Source organism: Panthera pardus, unplaced genomic scaffold (genome assembly GCF_024362965.1).
Source record: "Panthera pardus isolate Hobbes unplaced genomic scaffold, ASM2436296v1 HiC_scaffold_6, whole genome shotgun sequence".
Lineage (NCBI taxonomy): Eukaryota > Metazoa > Chordata > Mammalia > Carnivora > Felidae > Panthera > Panthera pardus.
The window spans coordinates 24,253,231-24,279,293 of NW_026526991.1; the positions used below are offsets into that span (position 1 = coordinate 24,253,231).

Here is a 26,063-nt window from a genome sequence, read left to right on the forward strand (position 1 = left end):
TGCAGTGTTTTATAATTTTCAGTGTAAAAATCTTACACAAATTTCATTAGATATATTCTTAGATATTTGATATTTTGAATGGTATTTTTAAAATTTCATTTCCTAGTTGCTTTCTACTCATACAAAGAAATACAATTTATTTTTATTATACTGACTTTATGGGCTGTTATTTTATTAGTTCTAGTAGTTGCTTTTTAGAGGCCTGAAGAGTTGGAATTTTCTATATAAAAATTCATAGTGTTCCTTTCTAATCTGCATGTCTTTTGTTTCTTTATCTGCCCTATTGCACTTGTCAGGATATCTGGCATGATATTGAACAAAAGTGGTATGAGCAGACGTCCTTACTTTTTCCCAGTCTTTGAGGGAAACACACAATAATTTCACCATTAAGTATGATGTTAACAGTAGATACTAATTTTTATCAGGTATTCTTAGTTTCCTGAGAGTCTCTAACATCAGTGACATTGTTTTTGTTTTGCTTCCAACTGTGTTAGTCTCTTATTATTCTTTTGATAATCTCTTCCAGAGTTAACTACTTCTGTTTTGAGGTAATAAAATGTATAATGATCCACTTCACATTTAGTGCTCTATGTATATGGTCTTTTCCTTTATTTCAACTTAGAATTAAGACTTATAATTCTTGTTTTTTGTTTTCATTTATCAGTCCCAAAAGTAGTTTTCCCTGTAGAAGTTATCTGAACATAGTCTTATGCTTTCTAGTAGTAGTCTACAGCCAGGCTCTATCTTTCTAAGAACACTAGGAGACACTTAGTTTATTTTTTTTCAATATATGAAGTTTATTGTCAAATTGGTTTCCATACAACACCCAGTGCTCATCCCAAAAGGTGCCCTCCTCAATACCCATCACCCACTCTCCCCTCCCTCCCACCCCCCCATCAACCCTCAGTTTGTTCTCAGTTTTTAAGAGTCTCTTATGCTTTGGCTCTCTTCCACTCTAACCTCTTTTATTTTTCCTTCCCCATGGGTTTCTGTTAAGTTTCTCAGGATCCACATAAGAGTGAAACCATATGGTACCTGTCTTTCTCTGTATGGCTTATTTCACTTAGCATCACACTCTCCAGTTCCATCCATGTTGCTACAAAGGGCCATATTTCATTCTTTCTCATTGCCACGTAGTACTCCATTGTGTATATAAACCACAATTTCTTTATCCATTCATCAGGTGATGGACATTTAGGCTCTTTCCATAATTTGGCTATTGTTGAGAGTGCTGCTATAAACATTGGGGTACAAGTGCCCCTATGCATCAGTACTCCTGTATCCCTTGGGTAAATTCCTAGCAGTGCTATTGCTGGGTCATAGGGTAGATCTATTTTTAATTTTTTGAGGAACCTCCACACTGTTTTCCAGAGTGGCTGCACCAATTTGCATTCCCACCAACAGTGCAAGAGGGTTCCTGTTTCTCCACATCCTCTCCAGCATCTATAGTCTCCTGATTCATTCATTTTGGCCACTCTGACTGGCGTGAGGGGATATCTGAGTGTGGTTTTGATTTGTATTTCCCTGATGAGGAGTGACGTTGAGCATCTTTTCATGTGCCTCTTGGCCATCCGGATGTCTTCTTTAGAGAAGTGTCTATTCATGTTTTCTGCCCATTTCTTCAATGGGTTATTTGTTTTTCAGGTGTCGAGTTTGGTGAGCTCTTTATAGATTTTGGATACTAGCCCTTTGTCCGATATGTCATTTGCAAATATCTTTTCCTATCCCGTTGGTTGCCTTTTAGTCTTGTTGGTTGTTTCCTTTGCAGTGCAGAAGCTTTTTATCTTCATAAGGTCCCAGTAGTTCATTTTTGCTTTTAATTCCCTTGCCTTTGGGGATGTGTCAAGTAAGAAATTGCTATGGTTGAGGTCAGAGAGGTCTTTTCCTGCTTTCTCCTCTAGGGTTTGGATGGTTTCCTGTCTCACATTCAGTTCCTTTATCCATTTTGAGTTTATTTTTGTGAATGGTGTGAGAAAGTGGTCTAGTTTCAATCTTCTGCATGTTGCTGTCCAGTTCTCTCAGCACCATTTGTTAAAGAGACTGTCTTTTTTCCATTGGATATTCTTTCCTGCTTTGTCAAAGACGAGTTGGCCATACGTTTGTGGGTCTAGTTCTGGGGTTTCTATTCTATTCCATTGGTCTATGTGTCTGTTTTTGTGCCAATACCATGCTGTCTTGATGATGACAGCTTTGTAGTAGAGGCTAAAGTCCGGGATTGTGATGCCTCCTGCTTTGGTCTTCTTCTTCAAAATTACTTTGGCTATTCGGGGCCTTTTGTGGTTCCATATGAATTTTAGGATTGCTTGTTCTAGTTTCGAGAAGAATGTTGGTGCAATTTTGATTGGGATTGCATTGAATGTGTAGATAGCTTTGGGTAGTATTGACATTTTGACAATATTTATTCTTCCAATCCATGAGCAGGGAATGTCTTTCCATTTCTTTACATCTTCTTCAATTACCTTCATAAGCTTTCTATAGTTTTCAGCATACAGATCTTTTACATCTTTGGTTAGATTTATTCCTAGGTATTTTATGCTTCTTGGTGCAATTGTGAATGGGATCAGTTTCTTTATTTGTCTTTCTGTTGCTTCATTATTAGTGTATAAGAATGCAACTGATTTCTGGACATTGATTTTGTATCCTGCAACTTTGCTAAATTCATGTATCAGTTCTAGCAGACTTCTGGTGGAGTCTATCGGATTTTCCATGTATAATATCATGTCATCTGCAAAAAGTGAAAGCTTAACTTCATCTTGGCCAACTTTGATGCCTTTGACTTCCTTTTGTTGTCTGATTGCTGATGCTAGAACTTCCAACACTATGTTAAACAACAGCGGTGAGAGTGGACATCCCTGTCGTGTTCCTGATCTCAGGGAAAAAGCTCTCAGTTTTTCCCCATTGAGGATGATGTTAGCTGTGGGCTTTTCATAAATGGCTTTTATGATCTTTAAGTATGTTCCTTCTATCCCGACTTTCTCGAGGGTTTTTAATAAGAAAGTTGCTGAATTTTGTCAAAGGCCTTTTCTGCATCGATTGACAGGATCATATGGTTCTTATCTTTTCTTTTATTAATGTGATGTATCACGTTGATCGATTTGTGAATGTTGAACCAGCCCTGCATCCCAGGAATGAATCCCACTTGATCATGGTGAATAATCCTTTTTATATGCTGTTGAATTCGATTTGCTAGTATCTTATTGAGAATTTTTGCATCCATATTCATCAGGGATATTGGCCTGTAGTTCTCTTTTTTTACTGGGTCTCTGTCTGGTTTAGGAATCAAAGTAATACTGGCTTCATAGAATGAGTCTGGAAGTTTTCCTTCCCTTTCTATTTTTTGGAATAGCTTGAGAAGGATAGGTACTATCTCTGCTTTAAACGTCTGGTAGAACTCCCCTGGGAAGCCATCTGGTCCTGGACTCTTATTTGTTGGGAGATTTTTGATGACTGATTCAATTTCTTCACTGGTTATGGGTCTGTTCAAGCTTTCTATTTCCTCCTGATTGAGTTTTGGAAGCGTGTGGGTGTTTAGGAATTTGTCCATTTCTTCCAGGTTGTCCAGTTTGTTGGCATATAATTTTTCATAGTATTCCCTGATAATTGCTTGTATCTCTGAGGGATTGGTTGTAATAATTCCATTTTCATTCATAATTTTATCTATTTGGGTCTATTTTTTCAAAAAACCAACTCTTGGTTTCGTTGATCTGCTCTACAGTGTTTTTAGATTCTATATTGCTTATTTCTTCTCTGATCTTTATTATTTCTCTTCTTCTGCTGGATTTAGGCTGAGAAGACACTTCGTTTAAACACACATTAAGTAAGAGATATTCTCTCAAGTAAGTTTAAATGCATTTTGTTTTTAGGCAACCTACATGATATGTTTTTTTCTTTAAGAAAAATGACCCCACTCCAAATAAATCAACATCAAAATAAATGAAGAGATCAAGATGACATCACCCAATTGTTTAAGTCCTGGTGTTGTGTGGATGGGTGAAAAGCAGCAGCCAGTTATGATGATGGATGATGGATCCAAAGTAACTGCCATCTTGTTAACATTTTTTCATTTCTAAACCATCCTTAAAGAAAATCATATATGGGGTCACATCATCCTCACGGTAGCCCAGCAGAGGAACCTTGCCATCTGGATTCATGTTTTCACCAGTAAGGAACCAGTAGTTTTTGAAATTAGCAAAGATGTGTTTGATTTGTCTGCAGCCTCTGTTATAAAAGGTTTTACACTTTCCAGTCTCTGTTCTTCAAGTTTGCCTTACACTGATTTCCTATTATCTACGATGTATTTTTTGTAGGCTTTGTTTGCGAAGCTTCTTTTCTGCTAAGTAATGGTTCCTGACAATATCAATGTCAACGATTACTGTGTTTTCAGGACCTTCACCTTGGGGGCCTTCAGCAGAGTACATTTCCATCAATGATACCTTCTGTCCTACTGACCATCTTCCCCTTCACCTCCAGGCACAGCCCATTCGCAACCTCCTGAATCCTGTAGATGTCAGAGAATACATCATCATGGCTGATGAGGTCTGGCTCATGATGGTGAGCAGAGAAAGAGGACAGCATCCCTGGCTTAGCAGGAACCCAGAGTTCAGAAAAAGAGCAGTGCAGCTGGAGCAGCACTCAAGGGGAGGGGGCTGGTGATAAAAGCAATATCAAATTTTGTAAATGCTTTTGCTGTATCCATTTCAATAGCCATATAATTTGTCTCCTTTATCCTATTAATGTGGTGAATCACCTTGATTGATCTTTAAATGTTAACCTTACATTTCTGGGATAAACCTACTTGATCATCATTTGTATAACTGTACATATTATATACCTCATTTTCATATTTTATATATTATTGGGATTGATCTGATAATATTTAATTAAGGATTTTTGTGTCTATGTTCATGGGTGATGTGGTTCATTCATTTCTTTTTGAAATACCTGTCAGTGTTAAGCTGGCTTTGTCGCTAAAAAAAATTTGCTATATGATTTATTATTTTGTCCTTATATGTTTGCTAGAATTCTACAGCAAAATATTCTGTGCATGGAGTTTTCTTTATCTCAAAGTTCCTAATTATAAATTGTTTGTTTAATATATTTAGGGCAATTCAATTTTTCTATTGCTTCTTGTATCAGATTTGTTAAGTTCTGCTTTCCAATAAACATGTTCATTTTATCTAAGTTATCAAATCCATTAGTAAAAGTGGATAATAATATTCTCTCATTTTTCTTTTAATATCTATAGGATCTGTAGTTATATCCCTCTTTCATCACTCTTGTCAGTAATTTATGCTTTTCTTTCCTTTTGTTCTTCACTTTTGTTCTTCAATTTAATCCTAGGATTCTGCCAATTTTAATACTCTTTTCAAAGGATCAATTTATTAACTTTATTAATTTTGTTTTGTTTTATATCTAATTTATTTCTGCTCTTATCTTTTCATTTCTTATTTCATTTGTCTTTTTTACTTACTTTGGATTTAATTTGCTCTTATTTTTCAAGCTCCTATAAGTGCACACTTAGATAACTGATGTTATATCTTTCTCCTTTTCTATTAAACGGCTAAAGTTATTAAGTTCCCTCTAAGCACCAGTTTATTTGCATCCCACAAAATTTGATACGTTACCATCAGTTTGAAATATTTTTAAATTTCTCTTTTGTTTTTTTCTTTGACCCAGGGATTATGTAGAACTGTGTGGTTTAATTTCCAGATACTTAGGAGAGTTTTCTTCCTAATTTTTATTAATCTATTCATAAGGTAATGGTCAGAGAACATACTCTTTTAAGATTTTAGCCTTTTAAACTTTAATATGACTTAGTTTTTTACTCTGCATATGATCCACCTTGGTAAGCACACCACGTGCACTTATGCTCTGTTTCCAATCCACCTACATGTGGGTTGCACTTCAATTCTTACACTAACTACCTACCCAGAACTGAGGTCAGACTCCCTACATTTACAGAATCAGTCCTCCACAAAACTGTCCTTACTTCAGATGTTAGCCACAAGTCTCAGGATGCCTGCACTTCTGACTAACAAGCTATAAATTTAGGGGTTTCCATAACCCCCTCGGGTTCAATAATTGGCTAGCACTCACTTAAAACACTATACTTGGGATTACAGTTTTATTATAAAAGATACAACTCAGGAACAGCCAAATGAAAGAGGTACCCAGACTGGAAGAGTCCCGGATAAGGAGCTTCCATGCCCTGTCCCCATGGAGTCAGGCTACAAGTGCCTAATACATCAACGCTTTCACCAACCTGGAAGCTCTTCAAGTATACTTTTAATATCTGTTATTAGGAACATATACATTTATGATTAGTGTGTCTTCCTAATTAATTGAGCCTCTTCTCATTATGAAATGTCTCTCATTATCTGTCAAAATACTCCTTGATTTAAAGGTTATTCTCTCTAATATTATGAAGTCTTACAAGTTTTTTTATACTTACTGCATTCACGGTAATATCTCTTTCCACTGTCTTATTTTTAATCGATTTCTTTACATTCAGAGTACTTCTCCTGTGGTCAACTATACATGTCTTTGTTTTTATCCAACAATCTCTGCCTTTTGACTAGGGTGTTTAAACCACTTACATTTAATATAGTTATTGATATAATTGGGTTAGATTTATTATTTTCTACTTGCTTTCTGTTTGGCCCACATATTTTTGTTCCTCTGTCTCTTTTTTGCTGCCTTCTTTAATTAATTGACCACTGTTTAGTCTTTCATTTCACTGCAATTGATTTTTAGCTATATCTCTTTATCTCTTTTTTGGTAGTTACTCTAAGGATTATTAAATGCATCCTTAACTTATCACCTTCTACATAGAGTTAATATTGTACCACTTTATATTTATATAAAATGTAAACAAAAATGACAGTTTAACTTTATTTACTCTCAGTCTTTCGTGCTATTGTTTTCATATATTTTACACCTGGAATTTTATAAACTCCATGATTCAATGGGCTTTTATGTTTATTAATTTTCAATGTGTTTAGGTTATATTAGGTGTCCATTTTTTCCATTTCATTTTCATGCTTTAAACCACAGGGTGTAGATTTTAAATTGCTGCAAATTCTATGAGATCTGGCATAATAGAACAAGGAAAGATAAAGCAGTAAAGTAAAGAGAAACTGACAAGCTATTTGATCTCACTTGGAGGCTTTTTCTCTGACAAAAAAAGTTGCTATGAGGATTAAATGCATTACAGCTTATGCAGAAGTTGAAGCTCAGTAAGTGTCACTTTCTCTTTCCTTTAAAAAATTGAAATTTCAGGCTAAGATATTTGTAATTAACATCAGTATATGCTGTGCATTGTGAACAAAATAATGAGAAGCAAATGAATTATAGAAAAGCCAAGTAAGAACGCAAGGAAAACATTAACTTCCATTTATTCCAAGCTGCATGGTAAAAATTATTTGAGTACAATAAAAATAATTACCCAAATACCCTTACCTTAATAGAATTGGTATTTTGCAGTTCTATTAACATGTCAATAAGTAATTCTGCTCCCAAATAGAATGGCAAAACACAGGTACAGAGGAAACCATCCTGGCTAACAGGAAATGTTTTATACAGATCCACTGCTTGTTTAAGGAGTATCTGTAGCTCCTGAGTAAAGTTCCAAAAGGTCCTACAGCTATTCTGAAGCAGAGTCCAATAGCCTCCACGATGAGCAAGAACCTAAGACAAACACAACATTCAAAAGATCCCAAAGTTTCAAAAGTGAGAGATCTCTGAACAACTTCATCTTTCTGCAAAAATAATGTCAATAATAAAAATAACACCATTTGTTATGTGTCATTTACATCATTATCTCAGTTAATTCTATCAATAGCTCCTATGAAATAAGTATATACTAGTATTCTACTTAATTTAGAGATAAGGAAACAGAGGCATGGAGCTAACTTGACCAAGGTCATGATCTGCTAAGTGGTCAGCTAGGATTTGCACACCAGGAGTCTGACTCCAACATTCCCATTGTTCTGGGCTCTGGGAATGTGGCAGTGAGCAAGAGTAACTGGGTCTGCCCTTGTGCTACTTTAGTTTCTTAGGGGAGGCTGAGACTAGATAAGTAGACAAAAATGTAATTTCAGGGAATAATAAGTATTGTAAAGAAAAATAATGCAGAAATGGGTCAGGATTTGACAAGCATGGGAGGATATGTCCTTTTAGATGGAGTAGTCAGGTTTGCTTAAGGAGGTGACATGAGCAGAGACTTGAATGTTGAGTTGAACAAATCATGTGAAGGTGAGAGTAGGGGTGTTGGGAGGAGGAGAACATTTGAAACCAAGGGAGCAGCAAGTGCAAAGGATGGAGGATGAACCTGAGGGATGAGGAAGGGTCAAGCAAGCTCAATGCTGTCAAGATCACAAAGAGGAGACTGGACTGAACAAACTCAAGATGAACTGAGTTCCAGAAGAGAGCAGGACCCTGACCTTCCAGGACCCTGAAGCTGGTGGAAAGGATAAGATGCAATGCTTGTGGTCAAGGGGGCTGATGTGGGCTTACTTCACATTTTTTAAGAAATCACCCTCTCCACAGACAAAATGGGAACTCAAGTATTCCAGAAAGGATAGATTTCCCCTCAATTCTTGAGAGGTTTGAAGTATATGCTATTCCTGCTATGAGAAAAAGGAAACTAACTTCTTTATGGCTAATGATTCCAATTCTGAATTTAATAATGCATCATTTAATATTTAAGAAAAAAAAGAGAAAAGTATTTGAGAGAAGACACAATTGGCCTGTAGAAGTGAGGCATCAGGGCCAAGAGTAGGGCTTTCCTGTAGCCTAGAAAGAGTGTTTCCTGTGCTAGAGAGAATAAAGGGGTCTATGGTGTTCTAGGCGGCAGCAAGACTCCAGAGAGGAACAACTGGTGTCACCAGAGGCCATGTACCAAATATGGCAAGAAACTGGCACAGGAATATCTGAATATTCATGGAGATTATGTAGACAAGGACAAAGGCTATCTCAGCTCTGAACCAATGGATAAATGATGACTAAAGCAGCTCACCCCTGTCACTGACAACTTGACAACGTGTAAATCCTCAGCACTATGGCAGGCAAACCTCAAAAATGACTGACATGAAACTCAGCAAATTTGGTCTCAAAGTTGAAACTAAAATTATGGATCGTAAGTAAATTAATACAATATATCTTACGTGCCCAAACTGATGCCCTGAGATTCATGTCTATTACATTAGCAAATTAGAAAGACCACCTTACCATTGCTCTCCTGCAATATAAAAAGATTTTCATAAAATGATCCAATAGACCCAAATTTGCTGCTCGATCCTTTTCTTTAGTACTAAGACCTGACTGAGAGTCTGAGTCATAAACTGTTTGTGTCTTTGACACGTTTTCACCACTCATTCTGGAATTAATAAATGTGGAAAATTCCTCAGCATCTACAATACAAAAATAAAGTATAACATTATTGAAAACAGAAAGTTCCAGAAGACATAGGTGATAAACATCAAATCAGTAATTAAGGTAAGAAATGCTATATAAATTTGGAGGAAGCACATGGACACAGTGAACCAAGAAAAGTTTCTAGAGAAGGAGGCTCTTAGATTAGGTCTTTAAGGGCAGACATGGTTTAGCTATGTGGGAAGACTATGAGGAAGCACATTCTGGGCAAGGGTGATGGCCAAAGGAACAATGCAGAGGCAGGAGTGTCATGTTTTCTGAGGAGCCAATAACAGGATCCCACGGTTCCTTAATTTTCCCCTATACAGTCCATTCCCAGAACACATGGCAAGTAGCATCCCCTGGAGTTGGGCAGTGCAGCAACCATGTCCACTCCTTATCCTGTGGGTGGGGTATAAAGACACAAATTTCTCCTACTACAAACCTTCTTTTAAAACTCTGCATTAAAGAACAAATCTCAGGACACCTGGGTGGCTCAGTCGGTTAAGCATCCAACTTTTTTTTAATGTTTATTTTTGAGAGAGAGAGAGAGACAGAGACAGAGCATGAGCAGGGTAGGGGCAGAGAAAGACAGAGACACAGAATCTGAAGCAGGTTCCAGGCTCCTAGCTGTCAGCACAGAGCCCAACTTGGTGATCAAACTCACAAACTGCGAGATCATGACCTGAGCTGAAGTCAGATGCTTAACTGACTGAGCCACCCAAGTACCCTGGTTAAGCATCCAACTCTTGATTTGGGGCTCAGGTCATGATTTCACAGTTCATGAGATCAAACCCCACTTCAGACTCTATGCTGACAGCACGGAGTCTGCTTGGGATTCTCTCTCTACCCTTCACTTACTCCCGCATGCTCTCTCTCTCTCAAAGTAAATAAATAAACTTAAAAAAAAGAAGTCTCAATAGTGGAATATTCTATTGTGGATTCCATGGAAGGTCTTAGGCATAAAAACTCAAGGAGCTGTATATTATAATCTACTTATAAAACTCAGACTCTATGTCGAGGGAATTTACTTTCAAATACCTCAATATTCATAGTATAACATGAAGGTACCAGTTAAATCTCATCTATACCCTAGAAGAAATCAGAAAGCATGTCAAGTACCTCAAATATAAATCAACACTCCTGGGGCAGCTACCCAGCATATGAAGTATCTTGATCAGCAATAAGTACATAATACTTAAAATACCATTAGTAAAAATCTACACAAGAAGGTCTGTATTAGCATGAAGATACCAGAAATAAATCTTTATTTATGAAGTGAGTGGTATTCAGGATAGGTGATTGTTTAGGAATAGTGTCATCACTTGCAGCACCCAGATCAAGAGCCCTGTTCATCTGCATTTTTCCACCTCCCAGGGTGAGTCTCCTGTCACCTGGGCAGATGACAATACTGGCTGATCCTGCCATTCAGATGAATAGTATTGCGCTCATCTTGGAGTAAGCTGTCATGGAAGGTGTGAGTCGGAGATCCTAAGGCAAGAGTGGACTGCCCTGAGTACAAAATCAGTACTATAAAACAGCTATGTGAGTGTTTCATGCCTGCTTGCATCAGTATGTTTGGTGGAATTTCTCCTGAAATTTACTTCCTCTAAAATATAACACCTGAGAGCAAGACCTCACCTATCTTAACAATCGGAGGCTACCAACATTTAAAAAGAACATTCTATTTGGTGAACAGCCAAATTGGTTTAGGTCAGAACATAACATATATATTTCCAAATACATATTATGAATCCATAAAAATACAGAAAAATTTTTAAAATTGAGCAAATAAGAACCTCCTACAAAATATCACAACTCAGTTAAAACCCCAGGTCATTGGAAAACAATGTGTGCACCCCTGTGTGTCTGTGGGGTGTGTTTGTGTGTGTGTGTGTGTGTGTGTGTGCATGAGTGTGTTGCATCAGTGAATAAAAACCTAGAGGCAATTTGACAGTATATAACATATTTATTTATTTTACCTGATGGTAAGTTGGCCTTTCTTTTTTTAGCTGTATGAAGGAAATCAAGTATTGCTTTATAGTTTTCTAAAGTCAATTTCACTGTTGGTAATACTGTTCCAGAATTATATAGTGAGAACATATTAGGATCACATGATCGGAAACTGCAGGAGGAAAATATCATTAAGAAAAAAAAAATATATATATATATACATATACATATATATATAATATATAAATAATACATGTATATATATTTATATATACATATATATATGTTATATATATGTATATATAAATATATATATATATAAAACTGAATTGAATCCATCAAATACAATCTACTTTAATTTTTAAAATATTTGTGAGTTAATGCTCCCCAATTTTGGATCATAACATATTCTGGCACTTAACCAAAGCCAAAAAATTTCCCATTAAATTTTAAAGCTATACAATGTAACTTTGCTCTTAGGGATTTTAACATCAATATCTATTTCCCTGAAAGGGCCCTTGAAAATGGGAATGATGATCTATACTTACTCTAAGGGCTCTGAAATAATAATTTATGTTAAATTAACCTGATTTAAGCAAAACTCAATGAAGATGCTTACTATATAAAGCAATGTGTCCATGATCAATACTATTTTTTTAAAATAAGGTCTACACAGTAAACAATCCTCCACCATACACACATACATACATACAAAAATACATAGATTCATAAATACGGAGTATGTTTTCATGGTTTTAGTAAAATTGAATTTAGCATCAAGTTACTCTGATACAAATTTGGTCATTGTCTAATTGCTATGCTATGAAGTACTCATACCCTCTCTCTCTGCCCCTCCCCCACTGGCTCACATGCTCTCTCTCTCTCTCTCTCTCTCTCTCAAAATAAATAAATAAATAAACTTAAAAAAATACCCTTTTACAGTCTGTCACAGTCTTTCCTTCTTCCAATCCATTTGGTACGTTGCTGCCAGAGAAATTTTTTTACCATAGCCCTGCGTAAAAATCCTTAATAATCTCCCACTGTATATAAATTGAAGCTCCAATTTAATAGACAGTTAAGACCCTCTATGATCTGGTACTGACCTATTTTTTAAATTGTTTCACACCACTCCCTTTAATTTGCTGTAGATTCTGGTCAGACCACTTGGGGTTCTCATCTTGTGTTTCCTACCTGGGCTCTGACTCACGTTCTTCCAACTACCTGGAATACTTCTTTCTCTGCCTGTCTTGCCTATCCATCATGAACCAGGCCAAGTGGCCCCGCTCCATGCAACCTTTCCTGTCAGTTTCAGGTCAGAGGAAAGCCTCTTTCCCAGGAACAAAGAAGACTTTGTGCATACTTCACCTTCTACCATTATTTATAATTATTCGTTAACACTTGAGAGCTGCCCGACCAGACTCTACCTTGTGTGTCCTGCTCATCTTTGCATGCCCATTGCATCTGTCTCAGTACTTTGAATCTAACAAGTGCTTAGTAGTACTTTTTGAATGACAGACTCTACTCATCTTTTTAATTATGACATAGTATTACATATTATGTATGCATCTTCTATTTTTATCTTTGTTAACACTTTAGCCAAAGACACTCAAGAACTCAACAGCATCTTGAATTAATAATAGGAAGTTTACATTTATGAGAAAATACTATCTGTGCTTATAGAGGCTTAAAATATACTTCAAAATGAAACAGAGATTCACCTAATAACACCTACTAATAGCTACAGTTATACACTTAATATTAAATTTCTCTTGAAATTATGCTTTCTCCTTTACTGAAAGCTATACTGACAAATATATACAAGCTACAGGCAGATTAGTACTTCCCAAGTGCTTATATCCAGGACTTGTTTAGGAAAGATCCTGAGACAAGAAATTAAATAATATACCAATGATCAGTAAAGAGAGAAGCACTCTGTCAACCTCTGTAAAGTATTATCTACATTGGAGCCCTGAACATACAAATAAAATTCATGTTCACAAGATTAAAAGAGTTTCATTCACTGATATCATTCTGTCAACCTCTGTAAAGTATTATCTACATTGGAGCCCTGAACATACAAATAAAATTCATGTTCACAAGATTAAAAGAGTTTCATTCACTGATATCATTCTATACCTGACCACTGTGTGTGAAGTGCCAAATTTCATCTTCGTTCGTTCCGCTAGTTTCGTTAAAAGCAGGGAGAAGTGTGCACTTGCCAGATATAGGTTCATCTGAGCTCTCCAGGGCATCTCCTCAAGAAATAGTTGATGGAACCTCTTCCTTTTCACAAAATTTAATATGATAGGATTCAAGTTCTCCACCAGGGATCGATAGGCAAGTTTTCTAACATCAGTTCTCTTATTTCTGCCAAGGGAGAAACATATTTTGAAATTACACAAACTTCCAGATACTAAATAACGAAGAATGATTCCAATTTGTACAAAATACATCAAGAAGTCATTTGATTACCCTTATGCAAATTTTTCTGGCTTAGCCATCATTTCCTTAGAGCTAATAATGTGAAATAGGGCAGCAGAGAAGGCGCAAAGATAAACAAGAAGGATGAAGACACTACATATTGCCTTCCATTCTTTCTGATGCCGATGTCCTAAGCTCAAACCAAATGGCTTTTCTTTTCCATAACTGAAAGGCTACTGAGATTAGACAATTAAATTATAAGACAATGTTCATATTCATCCCCTAACTTCAATATTAAACAAGAAAATCTCTGTATTGTTCCTTAAGGGAAAAAAATGGAGCAAAATTTTTTCCACAACTAGACTACAGCAGAAATAAAATGTCAATCAACGATAAACAAAATGACTTCATAAATCCATATTCAATATGCTCTGGAAAAAACTAATATTTCAAAATGTAGCTAACAGTTCATATCGTAAGCATAACATATATTCAGTTTTTTAAAATTATTCCTATCAAAATCTCAAAGTAGTCCAACTATTTTTATAGTTGCATAATCGTTTATATGGCATGACTTCAAAGTACTTCTCTATCTGAACATAAGGGTTCAACAAAGGGAAACAAAAGTAATATAAAAACAGGGAGGGGACAAAACAGAAGAGATTCATAAATATGGAGGACAAACTGAGGGTTACTGGAGGGGTGGTGGGAGGGGGGATGGGCTAAATGGGTAAGGGGCACTAAGGAATCTACTCCTGAAATCATTGTTGCACTATATGCTAACTAATTTGGATGTAAATTTTTAAAAATTAAAAAATAAAATTAAATATATTTTAATGTTTATTCATTTTTGAGAGAGAGAGAGAGAGCAAGTGGGGTGGGAGCAGAGAAAGAGGGAGACACAGAATCCGAAGCAAGCTCCAGGCTCCAAGCTGTCAGCACACAGTCCAACACGGGGCTCGAACTCGCAAGCTGTATATCATGACCTGAGCCCAAGTCGGACGTCTAACCTACTGAGCCACCCAGGCGCCCCTCTTTTTTTTAATGTTGACAACATTGCTGCCCCAGTGATCAGTGCCATTCTATCTGATTTATACTGAAGAAAGGGAAAAAATTCTCAGTTGGTAAGTGAAAGTGTCTTGTTCAGTTTAATAGATGTTGTGCCTGAATCTGACACAACACACACACATGCACACACACATGAAAAAAAAAAAGAAGCTGGATGGAAAGAAGGAAGGTAGGTAGATATGTTGCTGCACCAGAGGCACAGACATTTTCATGGAGAAAGGAAGGAAGGAAACAATCTTTTAACAGGTAGTATTTACATTATCATTCAGTGCTAAATATTTTGTATTTTGTTAATGATTTCCTTTTAATCTAAGGGTGGTTTTTTTTTGAGCTTCTTGTGTTGTTTGGATGTCTTAGTGATATTATTTGGTTTCCAAACAAATGGGAATGTTTTAAATAACTCTACCTTCAAAATAAAAATCTAATTTCCAAAATAAAAATCAATCTTGTTCCTGTATGAGGAAATCAAGTCTCCTCAAAATGTCCAGGAGAGTTTGACAGGACTGGCTGCATCTTCCCTGCACTGAGGGTGAGAGAGTCCAGCAAGAGAAGAGGGGAGTCTTCCTCTATGTACCTTGTCAAGGTAAGAACACACTCCAATGGCTTGGAAGAGAGGCAGAGCCAGCCCAGAGGGTACAGAATGCTTCTTCTTTTACCACGTGAGCAGTTCCTAACATTAAGGGCACTCCACAACCGGCTCTGTGTCTCTATGAGCCACAGATATGAGCAGACCCAGCAGCCAGAGAGGAAGCTCAGGAAGGACAGTCAGCATAAACACTCAGCGACATGGAACCATAAGAGGAAGGAGATGGAAAGCCGAAATAGGAAAACATTAGAGAATCCAGACACTGTCAGCTGTGTATTCGAGCTTTAGCAAATGAGTTAATACATTGTCACCAGTGGAAATAGGATTCAGGATTCATACCATCATAAAAAAGAGTTACAATTAGAGAGAGGAAAAGAGAGAACACTGGAAAACATCCTGTAGCGTGGAACTGAAACTGGACCTATCAGTGTGAATTTATAGTTTTAGACAGATACATAGGTCTAGTTAGGTGGACATGTATATTTCCCAGTTCTTTCTGCTGAAAGGGCCTAGAAGCACAGATACATCAGGAGCCACTAAAAGGAATCAACTGGCTCCAGGACCGGGGCAGGAAAGTACAAGATGAACATCTTGTGGTAAATCAGAGGAAGCTCAAAAACATGATGGGGACACGTCAAAAAGATTAAGGAGCCAGGCTGAAAGGGCTCCTGCTGGCCAAATTTGGAACAATTTGAGACTCAAAATAAATAATGATGTTAATTTGATAAAGGGTATTCACAAAAAATAAACCTACCACAAATACCATTCTTAACAACAAAATGTTGAAAGCTTGAAAGCTTTTACTCTGAAACAGAATCAGACAAAGATGCCCACTAATACCATTTCTTTCAGCATTGAAATAGCAGGCTTAGTGAGAACAATAAGCAAGAAAAAGGCAGTGGGGGCAGGGAGAGTACAAGGATTGAAAATAAAGGAATAAAACAGTTGTCAATCATAGACAATATGATTATATATTTATGAAACCCAAAATAAACTACAGATAAAGTATTACAATTAATCAGCAAATGTATTAAGCCCATGGAAGACAAAGTCAATATAAAAAAAAATTCTATTTCTACATATCAGCAACAAACAATTAAAAATGAAATTCTAAAAAGATATTTCTAGTAACTTAAAAAAATACCTAGGAATTAACCAAAGCAAAGATGTGCAAGACACTTTCTATTTTCACAGAAAATAAAAATTATAAGGATAATTTTAAACTATATAGAACTAAGTGAGAATAAAAACACTACCATATACTAAAAATTGGAAGATACAGCTAAAATAGTGATTAGAAGGAAATGTGTTAGTCTTCAATGATCATGCTTTCTGATTCAAAGCAATCCCTACCAAATTTCCAACATGGTTTTTTTTTTTTTTTGTATTTTTAAATTAACAATGTAATTTCCATTTTCCCCCAGGAATTACTTCTAAATGACTATTTAAGTTTTTTAAATGCATAGAATCATTTTTACTCTATCTTTTCAAAAATTGGTCTCTACTGTGTCTGATTATAGTAATGTGGTTTGTATGAGTACAATGTTTGAAATTTATTGAGACTTGCCTTATAGCCAATACTGTAAATGTTCTATATGTGCTTTAAAAAATAAATTTTTTTTAAAAAAATCCTCTAAAAAATAAGCATTTTCCAGTTGTTGGTTACCCGTGACCTTTTTTTCTCCTAAATTTAGAATGAAGTTGTCAATTTCTGCTAAAATACTACCAAAATTAAATGAGGTAAGCATCCCACATCTGTATATACTCTTAGTGAAATGTTGGTTCAGGTCTTTTGCTCATTTCCTTTTCTTTTTTTAAGATTTTATTTTTAAGTGTCTTTTGATCATTTTCTAATTGGACTGTTTATTTTTATTATTCTTTTGAATTTTGAGAGGTCTTTATATATTCCAGATATAAGGTCTTTCTTGGAGACGAGCTTTGCAAATACTTCATCCCAAGTGTATAGCTTGTCCTTTCATCCTTTTCATAGAGTCTTTTACTAAGCAAAAGTTTTAAATTTTGATGAGGCCTGAGGTTGTATGGTAAACATATGTTTAGTTTTATAAGAAATCCCATAGTGTTTTCCAGAGTGGCTGAATCTTTTTACATTCCCACCAGCAGTGTATTAATGACCTAGGTTTTCCTCATGATTGCCAGTATTTAGTGTTATCACTGTTTTTTATTTTTGCCATTAAAATAGGTTTTAATGATATCTGTGGCTTTAATTTGTGTTTCTCTAATGGCTAATGATATTGATCATCTTTTTATGTGTTTATTTGTCATCTATATATAAGTAAAACTTTATTTGTTCACAATATGATTGTCCACACAGAAAGCCTACATCTATGAATAAATTATCAAGTAGTATTGAAGACAGTTGTTTACAAATCAAATTATATTCCTATACAAAAGAATAAAAGCATTCAGAAATGTAATTTTAAAACACTGTTTACACTAATACCAAAAAGCATTTATCTGACATAGCTAATGAAAGATGTATGGCGTCTTTGTGGAAAATATCATAAAAATTTACTGAAATATATTAAATAAGACCTAGGTACATGATCTGTATACTAATAGAAAAAATCAATATTGGGAGAAAAAAATTCCCAAACCCATCTATATATTCAAACCTATCTCTATCAATATCATGAGTTTTTTGTATTACTTGACAAGCTATTCCAAACTACTCTGTGGAAGAATATCCAAGACTTCTTCAATATTGTGATATTGGCCCATGAATAGATAAACAGACTAAAGGATAGAAAAGAGAGCTCAAAACTACATACATGAAAACTTGCTAAATGACAAAAGTGACAGTGATGGCAGAATAGACTATTCAATAAATGGCTAATAACAACTACTCAATAAATGAGACTAGACACTTGGGTACCTGTACCAAAACTACAAAAGATGGGGAAGGAGATTCTTCCTTTCACGATTCACAAAAATAAATTACAGTTAGATGAAACTTCTAAATGTGAAAATCTAAAATTTAAATTCACAGTGAAAATACCTTTACTACCTTGTTCAAAAACAATAAAGAGAAATGTTGACACATTTGACTCCATCAACAATTATAACTTTTGATTTAAAAAAGAAAACTTTTAGGATGCCTGGTGGGTCAGTCTGTTAAGCATCCAACTCTTGATTTCAGTTCAGGTCATGATCTCACAGTTTGTGAGAGCAAGCCCCACATCAAGCTCTGCACTGATGTGCACAAAGCCTGCAATTCTCTCCTACTCGCTCTCTCTGCCCCTCCCCAGCTCACACTCATAGTCTCTGTCTCTGTCTCTCTTTCTCTGTTTCAATAAATAAATAAACATTTTAAAATAAGAAAAAAGAAAACTTTTAACATGTAAATAGATAAGCCAAAAACTGAGAAAAGCATTAGTATCCAAATTTCTAAAAATAAATGAGAAAACAACAAGTTTTTAAATGTACAAAGGATCTAAACAAGCAGCCCTGAGAACAAAAAACCCCAGGATCTAATTAAAACATGAAAAGACTCCTACTCTCATTAGTAAACAAAGAAATTAAAATGAAAATAACAATGAGATAAATTTTCACAATTCAACAATCCACAAAAATTTGAAAATGTGATAATAACACCAACTGTTGGTAAAGACATTGAATACTGGAAACTTGACACACCACTGATGAAAATTTAAGAGCAACTTAGCAATATCTAGTAATGTGAAAGATGTTCATATCTTGGGAACTGTACTCCTATGTATTTACCCCAGAAACTCTCAACATTTGCATACAAGAGCTTTGTACAAGAATGACCTTTGCACTACTGTTTACATCAGGGAAAGCTTGGGAAACAATTTAAATATCCATTTACAGGATACTAAACAAATAAATTTTTATTTATTCATGCAATGGAATACTCTACAGTAGTAAAATGAGTAACTAGACATATATAATCAACATTAAAAATCTCAAAAATGTAATATTGAGGGAAAGGAGCAAAATGGCAAAGGAAATTGTAAGAAAGTACTACACATTATTTAGGAGTATATACGTATTCAGTTGAAGTATAAATGGGGTGCCTGGGTAGCTCAGTTGGTTAAGCATCTGACTTTGGCTCAGGTCATGATCTCGCAGTTTGTGAGTTCTGTGCTGACAGCCTGGAGCCTGCTTCAGATACTGTGTCCCCCCCTCTCTCTGCCCCACCCCTGCTTATACTCTGTCTCTCTCTGTCTTTCAAAAATGAATAAACATTTTAAAAAAACATTCAATTGAAGTATTAAGTCACTTGTGATAAGCATGATAAATGACAATTTTGGTTAGTATTACTTCTGGTTTTTACAAGGGACAAAAATGCATTCCAAAAAGGATGCATGAGACTTTCAACTGTGTTTGAAAGTTTTATATTTTAAACTGCATATAAAAAACTGTACATGTTTTTTGTTATATTATTTTCTATGCTCATCTAAAATATGTCATATTTCAAGTCATGTTAGTGGGGTATTGGGAAACTTTTCAATTAGCAATAATTGCATCTTAGATAAACCTCATTGGCTATGATATTACCACTGCCTGATGGAGAGTTTCGAGCAACAGTCATTAAGGATACTCACTGGGCTTCAGAAAAGAAATCATCAGTGAGACCCTTAACAGAGATAGAGTTAAAACGGAATCAGTGAGAGATGAAGAATACAATAAACGAGATTGGAAACAAGTTTGACACAAGGAACAGCAGGTTGGAAAAGCAGAGGAATGAATTAGTGACCTACAATATAAAATAATGGAAAATAATGAAGTTGAACAAAGAGAGAAAGAAGAACTATGCAACATGAGAATAGATTTAGGGAACTCAGTGACTCCATAAAATGTAATAACATTCATATTATAGGAGTCTCAGAAGAAGGAGAAAGAGAAAGGCAGGCAGAAAATTATTCTAAGAAATAACAGAAAACTTCCTAATCTGAAGAAGGAAGAGACATCCAGATCCAGGAGGCACAGATAACTCCCACTGAAATCAACAAAAGCAGTCCAACACCAAGACATATTACAATTACATTTGCAAAAATATAGTGATAAAGAAAAAAATCTTAAAAGCAGAAAAAAGAAAAAAATCTTTAAAAATCTTTTAAAAAAATCTTTAAAATCTTAAAAAATCTTAAAAGGATAAAAGAAGTCCTTAACTTACAAGGGAAAACCCCTAAGGCTAGCTGGAGATTTCTCAACAGAAAGTTGGCAAGTCAGAAGGGAGTGGCATGATATATTTAAAGTGCCAAGCGGGAAAACTCTGCAGCCAAGAATACTCTATCCAGCAAGGCTATCATTCAGAATAGAAGGAGAAATAAAGAGTTTCTCAGACAAACAAAAACTAAAGGAGTTCATGACCACTAAACCAGCCCTGTAAGAAATATTAAAGGGGACTCTCTGAGAGGGAAAGAAAGACCAAAAGTGACAAAGATGAAAAAGGAAACAGAAAATCTCCAGAGACAGCAACAAAACAAGTAATAAAATGGCACTAAATACATACCTACCAATAATTACTTTGATTGTAAATGGACTAAAGACCCATCTATAGGCTGCCTATACGACACTCACTTTAGACCTAAAGACACCTGCAGATTAAAAGTGATGGCGGAGAAACATCTATCATGAAAATGGATGTCAAAAGAAAGTTGGAGTAGCGATACTTGTATCAGACAAGCTAGACTTTTTTGTTCTTTTTTTGTTTTTACCCTGCTTTGGTATTAGGGTAGTACTGGCCTCATAGAATGATTTTGAATGTGTTCCTCCTATTCCATTATTTGTAAGATTTTGATAAAGATTGTCATTACTTATTTTTTTTTAATGTTTGGTAGAACTTAGCAATGAAACCAAGTAGTATTGGGCTTTTCTGTTCCGGGATATTTTTTATTCTTAATTCAATTTTCATTCTTGTTGTTGGGCTAAGAATATTTCTTACTTCTTAGATTCAAGATTCATGATTCAGAGTTTTGGTAACTTGTTTTTTTTTTTTAGGAATTATCTGGGGTTTTTTTCCAAGTTATCTGATTTGTTAGTATACAATTGCTTATAGTAATCTGTTATCACATTATGCATTTTTTGTAGTTATTTGTTCTATTGTTTTCTCTTCCATTTCTCATTTTGGTTTTTGATTTTTTTTTTCTTAGTTAATGTAGTTAAAGCATTGCCAATTTTGTTTATTGTTTGGAAAAACTGGTCATTACTTTCAATGTTATGTTATTGTTATTCTGGTCTCTATTTTATTTATTTATGACTTTTCTTTGTTATTTCTTTCCTCTACTAAATTTCAGTAAAGTTTCTTCTTTTTTAGTTCCTTGTGGTATAATGTTAAGTTGTTTCCTTGCACTTTTTTTCTTAATGTAAGCATTTATAGCATTAAAAATGTCATAATTTAAATTTTTGTTTAATGTTTATATATTTTTGAGAGACAGAGACAGAATGTGAGTGGGGGAGGGGCAGAGAGAGAGAGAAAGACACAGAATCCGAAAAGGTTCCAGGCTCTGAGCTGTCAGCAGAGTCCGACATGGGGCTCGAACTCACAAGCCGTGAGATCATGACCTGAGCCAAAGTTGGACACTCAACTGACCTAGCCTCCCAGGTGCCCCAAAAATGTCATAATTTAAATAAAGAAAATAAAGGAACAGTCAAACAGATAGTAGGCAAATACCAACAAAAACAAAGTGAGAGTGGTTCTATTATGCATATGTTGCTCTTAAGATCCAAATTACTACATAAAGAAGGACATTTTATATATATAATGATGGTACGATATATAAAGAATATATAAGAATCATAAGTTCATACTCATAAAAATAGATGCTAAACATTTCATCATGATAAATTTTATGGTTTCAGTTTTATGAACAAGAACATCAGGCCCACTAATAATTAAAAGTAATTTACCAATTAGGTTCTTGACCACCCTACCTAAACTACTACCTCCACCCAAGGCCAGTTACTCTAGGCATATCATCCTGTTCATTTATTTTATAAAACTTATCAGAATGTTAAATTGTCTTGTTTATTTGTGTGTTCACTTATTTAATGTGTTCCTATCATTAACATGTAAGTTCCCCAAGGGCCGTGATCTTATCTATCTAGTCTACCAGTGTATCCCCAATGCCCAAAATAATGCCAACCACATAGTAAACATTTATGGAATTAATTAATCAGTTAATACCTTTCATGTTCCATCATTTCAGCAATAGATGGATTTTTAGAAAAAAATTCTCTTAGAGTTTCCTTTCTTTTACTTCTTTTTGTTGGCATCATTTCTATAGTCTTAATATAGGAGATAACAAAAATGTTACAAATTAAATCTAAACTATGAACACAATATTATAATTTATTCATACTCTAATGTTTATCTCTTGACAATGAAATACAGTGATATCTTTATAACTTTCAATTAAAATTACTATCAAAAGAAACAAAACAATATATGACTATAAAAATATCCACATGGAGAGGAGCCTAGCTGGCTCAGTTGGTTAATTGTCCAACTTCAGCTCAGGTCATGATCTCACAGCTTATGAGTTCGACCCCCATGTCGGACTCTGTACTGACAGCTCAGAGCCTGGAGCCTGCTTTGGATTCTGTGTCTCCCTCTCTCTGCCCCTCTCCTACTCACATTCTGTCTCTCTCTCAAAAATAAAGAAACATTAAAAAAATTTAAAAATATCCACATGGGGGGCGCCTGGGTGGCTCAGTCAGTTAAGCATCCGACTTTGGCTCAGGTCATGATCTCACAGCCTGTGAGTTCGAGCCCCGCGTCGGGCTCTGTGCTGACAGCTCAGAGCCTGGAGCCTGCTTGAGCTTCTGTGTCTCCCTCTCTCTCTGCCCCTCCCCCTCTCATGCTCTCTCTCTCTCTCTCTCTCTCTCTCTCTCTGTCAAAAATAAATAAGCATAAAAATTTTTTTTAAAAATATCCACATGGTAACTTAAGAATTATAATGTATTATATAATAATAATATTGTTTATTGGTATTTCCTACTGTTTCTTTTTTTTTCTCCTAAGAAAGAGAGAGCAGGGGAGGGACAGAGGGAAAAGGAGAGAGAAAGAATCTTAAGTAGGCTCCATACCCAGCATGGAGCCCAATGCAGGGCTTGATCTCATAACGATGAGATCACAATCTAAGCCAAAAGAAGAATTGGGCACTTAACCAATTGAGCTACCCACGCACCCCTATTTCATATTATAATAAATACAATGCAGCCAATCATTTCTAGACACATGAATCTCTTAATTTCATTAACTTAAAATTCAAAAGTCTTACTCTTCCAATCTCCATTACTACAACTTTGAACTTCTTCAAAGGTTTGCCTGTCTTTTTACACAAAATATTGTCTTTATATTTTGTTCTTTTAATTCCAAGTAGGGATTCATTCCTCCTAATACAAAAATAAAAAGTCAGTTAAAAGGATCTGTAAGAATTTACAAAATTATCCCAAAGCAATAAATCTTTAATGAATGTTGTCACTGAAATCGTATGAGAAGAATGTCCAAAACTGTTTGTGTCTCATGCATAAATTAGACTGTGATATTCCTGATCATCAAGGAATAACTGCCCTTTCGAAAGAGCAAAATGTAATTCATACCATAACATGTGATGAGAGCTTATGTATGACATAGAAGAAACAGAATTGAACTGAAAATAAAACAACATGAACACATCCCTTTAAAACTGAAAAGATAACTACATAAGAGTTTCCCTGGACAAGCTATCTTGCTACCAACAGATTTCAGTCTCTTTGGTTCCATCATGTCAAGGCTCTTAGCTGCTATCATGTTCTGAATACCAACAGGTGCTAGGCATTTATATGACTATGAAAACTTATCCCCTCCTCCAATGACTTGTAGAAGTTCTTAACCTCATTTTTTCAATCTGCCATGGGCCCCTAAGGTAATCCAGGCCCTTCCAGCACTGTGAAGTCTCTCATTATCCCTCCTTCTATTGATACTTATCATCTACTGTCCCTGAAATTTCTATATTTTCTAAAATTTATATTTCTTTGGGTAGGTATTTGCTAATTCCAGCAAAACCCTGCTATCACATGATAAACGGGATCCAAAAAACTTAAATTGAATAAAATGTAAGGCTAATGAAATGGAAGGCTAATGAAATGACTGGGTGAGTCTGGATGACTAGTTACAGGAGTTGGGGTTTCAAATTCACCTTGGTCCCAATGGCTGTTGGCCACTTATTTCAATTTTAATGAAGATGATCCTGGATCCTATGGTTGGTTGGGACTCCAGCCCAGCTGCAGCAGTTCCAAGAGTCCCCCAGTTGGTTGGCATTCATTTTGGCAAATGTTTTGTCTCCATCAACTAGGAAGCTTGGACCAGTGACCACTGGGGACTTGGGGAACCACCCTGTGCAACTTGCATCTGGAGACTGATTGCCTGCTATTTTCCAAGCAGGTTGGTCTCTTCTCTATCCCCTGCCTCACCCACCCTCCAGAATGCTTGACCTGGTTTCTGTTACTGCAGAAAGATACAGGAAGGAGAGAAGGTCATGGATATACACTTGCCATCTTCCAATTTTCTCAACATTCGCCTCCATGCTCTGCAGAATTCTCACCCACTGAATCAATTAAACTCCTCCCACTTCCTGACCTCTTCAAAGAATGCTTCCTCCTAGCTTTTTATTTTGTTTATGGTATGTTATGAAAAATGGGATTTTTAAATTTTTATGTAGTGTTATTGATCTTTGATTTCATGGCTTATTCATTATTTTAATTACTTATATCAACACCTGTTTCTGACTAAAAACATTGAATCCCAATGCCTGTCTGCCTATAATTTCAAAAACAGAACTCTGTTATACTTTATCTGATAATACAAATCTCTCTTTTGCTCTTTTTTTATTTTTCAAATATATTTCATTATTCTAGGTCATTCCATAAAATGAATTTTATTAGAATTACATTAAACCAATAAATTAATTTGAAGATAATAGAAATTAAAGTAGTCCATCTGCCCATCAAGTAATGTACTATGTCTCTCCATTTATTCAAGTCATTTTTAAAAATATCCCTTAGTGAAAATGTTTGATCTTCTTTTATTAGCCTAAGTCTCCTCACAAATCCTGATAAATTTAATCCCGTGCTTCATAGAAATGGGATCATACTGTCTAGTTGATATAGGAGAGCTATTGGCTTTGCATCTAGCTATCCTATGGAATTCTCTAATTAGTTCTGATAGTTACTGGTTAATTAGCTTAAGTTTTAAAAAATAATTATTTGCAAATAGCAATCACTTTATCTCCTTTTCAGAATACTTCACTGAAGAATTCATTTGACAAACATTTTGGAGACCCTATTTTGTGATAATCACATGAATTCTAATCTTAAATTCTATTTCTTATTTAATGCTCTGGCAAGAACTTTCACAACAATGTTAAATGATAGAAGGAATAAGTTTCCTTGTTAAAAAGCTAATTTGAACAGAAAATATTCTTCTACACCTAATTTGCCAGGAATGGTTGTTGAATTTCACCACATGACTTTTTAGCATATGCTAAAGGTTCCTTTGACTACCAGTAATAATTACATTTGCAGATTTCCTACTATATTTATATTGAGAATAAGATCTACATTTTCAATGCTGAATTTATAAGCTAGTACTTTACGA

General features: G+C 35.3%; 1 protein-coding gene and 1 pseudogene across 2 annotated transcripts in view; both read right to left on the reverse strand.

Moving 5' to 3' along the window:
- Positions 1–26,063, reverse strand: part of CFAP54 (cilia and flagella associated protein 54) — a 290,383-nt gene that overhangs the window by 139,784 nt on the left and 124,536 nt on the right. For both annotated transcript variants that reach the window (XM_019446503.2, XM_053894838.1), the window contains exons 31-36: positions 23,707–23,821; positions 22,611–22,711; positions 13,501–13,731; positions 11,394–11,536; positions 9,229–9,410; positions 7,459–7,686 (exon numbers count right to left, since the gene is read on the reverse strand). In XM_019446503.2, the coding sequence (XP_019302048.2) occupies positions 7,459–7,686; positions 9,229–9,410; positions 11,394–11,536; positions 13,501–13,731; positions 22,611–22,711; positions 23,707–23,821 (1,000 nt within the window). The remainder of the gene's footprint in view (positions 1–7,458; positions 7,687–9,228; positions 9,411–11,393; positions 11,537–13,500; positions 13,732–22,610; positions 22,712–23,706; positions 23,822–26,063) is intronic.
- On the reverse strand, positions 3,985–4,467 carry LOC128774925 (translationally-controlled tumor protein-like; annotated as a pseudogene).